This window comes from Procambarus clarkii, chromosome 18, assembly GCF_040958095.1.
Source record: "Procambarus clarkii isolate CNS0578487 chromosome 18, FALCON_Pclarkii_2.0, whole genome shotgun sequence".
NCBI classification, from domain to species: domain Eukaryota; kingdom Metazoa; phylum Arthropoda; class Malacostraca; order Decapoda; family Cambaridae; genus Procambarus; species Procambarus clarkii.
In genome coordinates this window covers 15840604-15845486 of record NC_091167.1, presented here as the reverse complement: position 1 = coordinate 15845486, position 4883 = coordinate 15840604, and the positions used below count along the sequence as shown (strand labels likewise).

General features: G+C 38.4%; 1 protein-coding gene across 4 annotated transcripts in view; it reads left to right on the top strand.

The window, feature by feature from the left end:
- Positions 1–861: 861 nt before the first annotated feature.
- LOC123751066 (2-(3-amino-3-carboxypropyl)histidine synthase subunit 2-like) overlaps positions 862–4883 on the top strand; it is a 79703-nt gene continuing 75681 nt past the window's right edge. Inside the window, exons 1-2 of one of the 4 annotated variants that reach the window (XM_069326287.1) lie at positions 916–1071; positions 3722–3865. Coding sequence is in view for 1 of the 4 variants with exons in the window: in XM_069326286.1 (XP_069182387.1) it covers positions 1052–1071 (20 nt within the window). In the remaining 3 variants the exon portion in view is untranslated. The other 3 variants (XM_069326289.1, XM_069326286.1, XM_069326288.1) reach the window with 3 other exon arrangements.

Below are 4883 nucleotides of genomic sequence, written 5' to 3'. Positions count from 1 at the left end.
AAGAACAGGATTCTTGTGCTGTTATTTATCTATTTGTACTCACTGAATTTGTGCGCCCCTTGAGGGACTTGAAGTAGAGGGGGGTAGAAATAGCCTAAGCTACTCTATCCCTTTGAGATGTATTTATTGCTTATCTCAATAAACATACTTGAACTTGAACCCACGGCGCTCCGCGCGCTGCGCCGCGGAACGCGCTGTGCAACTGTCTTTCTCCTCCATCAGAAATTCCTCAGCATTCCAACATAATGCAGCGGTCATTAAAAAGTAGCTCCTTCAGAGGCTTCGAATTTTTCTCAACTTCGTCCAGTCTTCCAAACGCCGCACAACATTAACCTCCCATAGGAGCCTCCTAAATTATTTCGATTTGTATTTTAAATATAGTCATTACATATATTTATAACATGCATGTTATATTACAAGGAAAGACGTGATAATTTAACTTAAACATCTGCCCGAAACGCTGCGCGTACTAGTGGCTTTACAAGATTGTAAATACCATGCTATGTATTCTCACAAACCCAATGTACCTTCTAGTATATAAATAAATAAATTATAAATAAATAAATAAATAAATAAATAAATAAATAAATAAATAAATAAATAAATAAATAAATAAATAAAATGTTTGTTTACCAATACGACGCGCGTTGTTGGAACTGCTCCAGCGGGGCTGCACCTTCTCGAACTTTGTTTACTCTCCAAAACGGCGCAAAATATTCAGATTTGGCGGCTCTTAACTATTTAAATATTTGTAACACAAACTATACAGTGCTTATGTATTTACCAAAGAGTATTTGGTAATACATTAAGTTTTATATTTGTTTACAAATATAAAAGAAAAATTGAAAGTAAAAGATGCTACTGTTGCTTGACTAAATATAATGTAAGTAGGATATAATTTGGTGCTCAGAGAGCGCGACTCACTGTAAGGTAACCTTCACCCGTCTAGTCATGGACACACAGACCAAACAAGTGGTGGGCCGTGGCTGCAAGAGGAAGGAGGATGGCCGCCAGACTATCAATGGTCCCGGAAAAAGACTAAAATACACCGATGACGCCACTATATACGAGGTCAGTCCTGACCTAGAGGTCCTAACAATCTACCTGCTTTAGCCCCCTATACTCACTGAGCCTCCATCCCTGAAGGGCTTGGAGAAAATTGCCCTGAAGGAACACAATTTCCTCCAAGCGAAGGTGAACGGTAAGTCCTGCACCTTGGTTGTGGACACCGGCACTTCAAACAATAACATAGAAGACAAAGATGCTATAAAACTTGGTTTGGATAAGAACGTATCCGCTACCGAACAGTGTAAAGTCGACTTTTTTGACGGAGTCAGAAACCTCAGTATTAGGACTGTCGAAAACGTTAAAATATAATTAGAAAACAACAAGGAGTTGGTCACCAAAGTCTAAATTATCCCGCCAGAAATGGATAACTTCTTCAACATAGACCCGGGCCCCGTGCTTTTCTTTAGTTTCCCTCTCATGACTGAGTACCATGTAATACAGCAGTTTAAACGGGATAATTCTGAACTGTATTTCAAGAATCTCCGAAGGTTTGAAAATAAAGGATTTGGATTGTGTAATTGCAGGTCATCATACCTTAGAATCCCGCTGCCACCTTCTTCACAACCTGACAATTGCACAAACAAAATACTGATTGATACTGGGACGGACGAGACGAATGTCTCAATGTCATATTTAAAGAGAATAGGACTTGAAAATTGTCCTCCCAAAAAACTCCGGTTACACATGGGGGGCGACGTATATGTAGAAGACGACTTGAGTGTCCATCCAAATCCAGAAGAAAAATATCCATTTATTATAGGCACGGACGTAATGGAGAAATATAGCTGTTTGCTGGACGCCTCCTCCTTCTATTTGTTCTTTAGTGTTTTGAATAAAACTTACATGTCTCTGTTATACTGATATAAAAGACAAAGGCAGTGGATTAATATACTGTGACTCGCAGAGTGCACTCCTGGCATTGAACACACACAGTAGTAACACCCAGAAAATAGTCAGTGATATTCGAATGAATGTTTTAGCTGCTAAAGAACACAGATATGAAATTAAATTCCAATAGATACCATCACATGTTGGCATCTCAAGGCATGACACTGTTGATATACTTGCAAAGACAGCCTGTAGAAAACCAGTGGTAGAAATTGTATGACAGAATTGTATTTGTGCTGCTTTTTCAGCTATGTTTTCATTTCTTGTTTTCATTTTACTCTTTATGCTCAATTAGTATTAAGCTTTAGTCATTTAAGTTTTTCATGCCCGAAACGCTTTGCGTAATAGTGGCTTTAGGCATTGTATGTACTAGCTCTATCTATAAGTCCACCAATCTTTGTAAAAAAAATTCTTGTATGTATGTACCTTACCTAAATAAACATTTATTTATTTATTTATAATTGATATGGGTGTTTCATTAGCAGTGACAGAGAATACTTAAAAAAATATCTAATGAAGATCTCACAGACCTAACAAATTCACAAAGACCTGAAAGTTGTAGCATTAAATATTATTATAGATATCGTGAGGAGACATTCACATATGGGACTAATAGAACAAGAACCCGGCAATGTGATATGTTATAGTGGCCAGAATACGCCTGGCATATAGACGTATCTGGCAGCTTTCTCAAAACCCAAATGTCGAGTACACAATGTGTCAACTTTGTGAAAGAGAAAACATGCACTCTCTTGAATATTGTAGAATGTCCCATATTGACTGACTTTCGCCCTCCTGGGCTAAGGTATGCTGAACTGTGTAATTACTATATGAGTACTGGAACACTTGATGATATATTGTACTTGTACCCTAGATTGCCCATGTAATGTATCAATTATACAATGTATGTATGTGATGTAACTATATAACCTGAGCTTGTAAGAGCACCTTAATCACCTTCAGTGATTAAGTGCTCAATTGCACACTAGTTTAATTATCTATCAGCTATCTCACCCTGTTAGAGTAAAAAGAGACAAATGTATGTGTGTATATATGTATGTATATATGTATATGTACGTATAAGTGTGTGTGTATGTATATATATGTGCATAAAGTATATATGGAAGCTGATCAGAATTACATTTCACCTTTGTAAATGCACATTAATGACACTATGTAAAAGAAACTTCGAACATCGTTATTCGAACTTCGAACTTCGTTATCATTTTATTAATTCTGCTAGAATTTACCTACTTAAAATTATCTGTTAGATTAAGGACGTGCCCGAAACGCTGTGCGTACTAGTGGCTTTACAAGATTGTAAATACTATGCTGTGTATTCTCACAAACCCAATGTACCTTCTTGTATTATAAATAAATAAATAAATAAATAAATAACACTTTATGTAGGGCATGTGTAAATCTATGTATCTATGTATTTACGAATGTAGGTTAGCTTAGCATTTTAAAAGCACCGAATCACCTTCTGTGGTTGATTGTTCAACAAATCCGTGAAGTATATGTTTAACACATCTCTAACCCTGTCCATGGAGGACAGAAGAAAATGTATATGTGCTGGTTAGCATTGTAAATGTCTGGCCACGTCTGTGGTAGAAAACAAATAATAAAAGAAAGATTTCTAAACTTTTTCAATTGTTATTTATTAAACAAAAAGTAATCACTGGTTACGTATATACCGCCAAGATTTTTTTATGCAAATAAAGAATTAGAATTTAAACTTAAAAACAAATATGTATTTGTACAGTAAACGACCATCAACAATGGCGAGTAAGGGGCGCATCCGATCCCGCGATCGTCGTCACCCCTAAATCAACACAACATAAGTCAGTATAAACCAAGACACAGTAGGATAAGGGCGTGCTCCAGCTCTCGTCATCAGTCCACCACTGTGAGTTAAAGTATAAGTGATATATCGAGTGGGAAAGGCTGATAAAGGAGCGCACGGGAGACATCTCCCGTCACGCAGGGTGCAGTCGCACCTCCACAGTCTCCAGTATCATCTATTGATACTGGTAATGGCTCAAAAGGGCCACCACTTACGGGCCATTCATGCTCGTGCCACATTTTGGGTGGCTTAATCTTCATCAATCAATCGGTAAAGGAGCGAGTGTTAGATCAACAGTGGACCCATGCAAAGACAAATTCTGTAATGGATCAGCTGGGATACAGGAATGCTGTTATGGATCAGCTGGGTACTGGGATACTGTAATTTCTTGAATTTACCTGAGGGTCTCTAATGCTCACTAATAACAGCAGTAATAATACACGAGTCAATTCCCCTGAAAATTTTGTATGTGGTAATCATGTCTCCCTGAGCTCTTCTGTCTTCCAGCAATGTGAAGTGCAGTTCACGCAGCTTTTCCTCATAATTTATGCCTCTTAGTTCTCGGACTAGCCTAGTGGCATACCTCTGAATATTTTCCAGCTTCGTTTTGTGCTTGACAAGATATGGGCTCCATGCTGGGGCCACATACTCCCAGATTGGCCTTACGTATGTGGTATTCAAGGTTCTGAAGGATTCTTTACACGCGTTTCTAAAGGCAGTTCTGATGTTAGCCAGCCTTGCCTACGCTGCCAATGTTATTTTTTGATGTGGGCTTCTGGAGATAAGTTTGGCGTGATAACTCCTAGATCATTCTCTGTCCGTTTTGTGAAGGACTTCATCTCCCATTCGGTATCCAGTGTCTGGCCTCCTATTTCCTCTGCCTAGTTTTATTACCTTACATTTACTTGGGTTGATCTTAGTAGCCATTTGTTGGATCATTCCTTCCCTTCTCTTCCTTGAGTTTGTCTAGGTCATCAAGTAACTTCATATTATCTTCCGCTGTCTTAACCCCTCAACTGCTCGGCTTCCAAATATGATACCTCTCCCCCCCCCCCCCCCCAGTATGCAGGAAATAAAATCT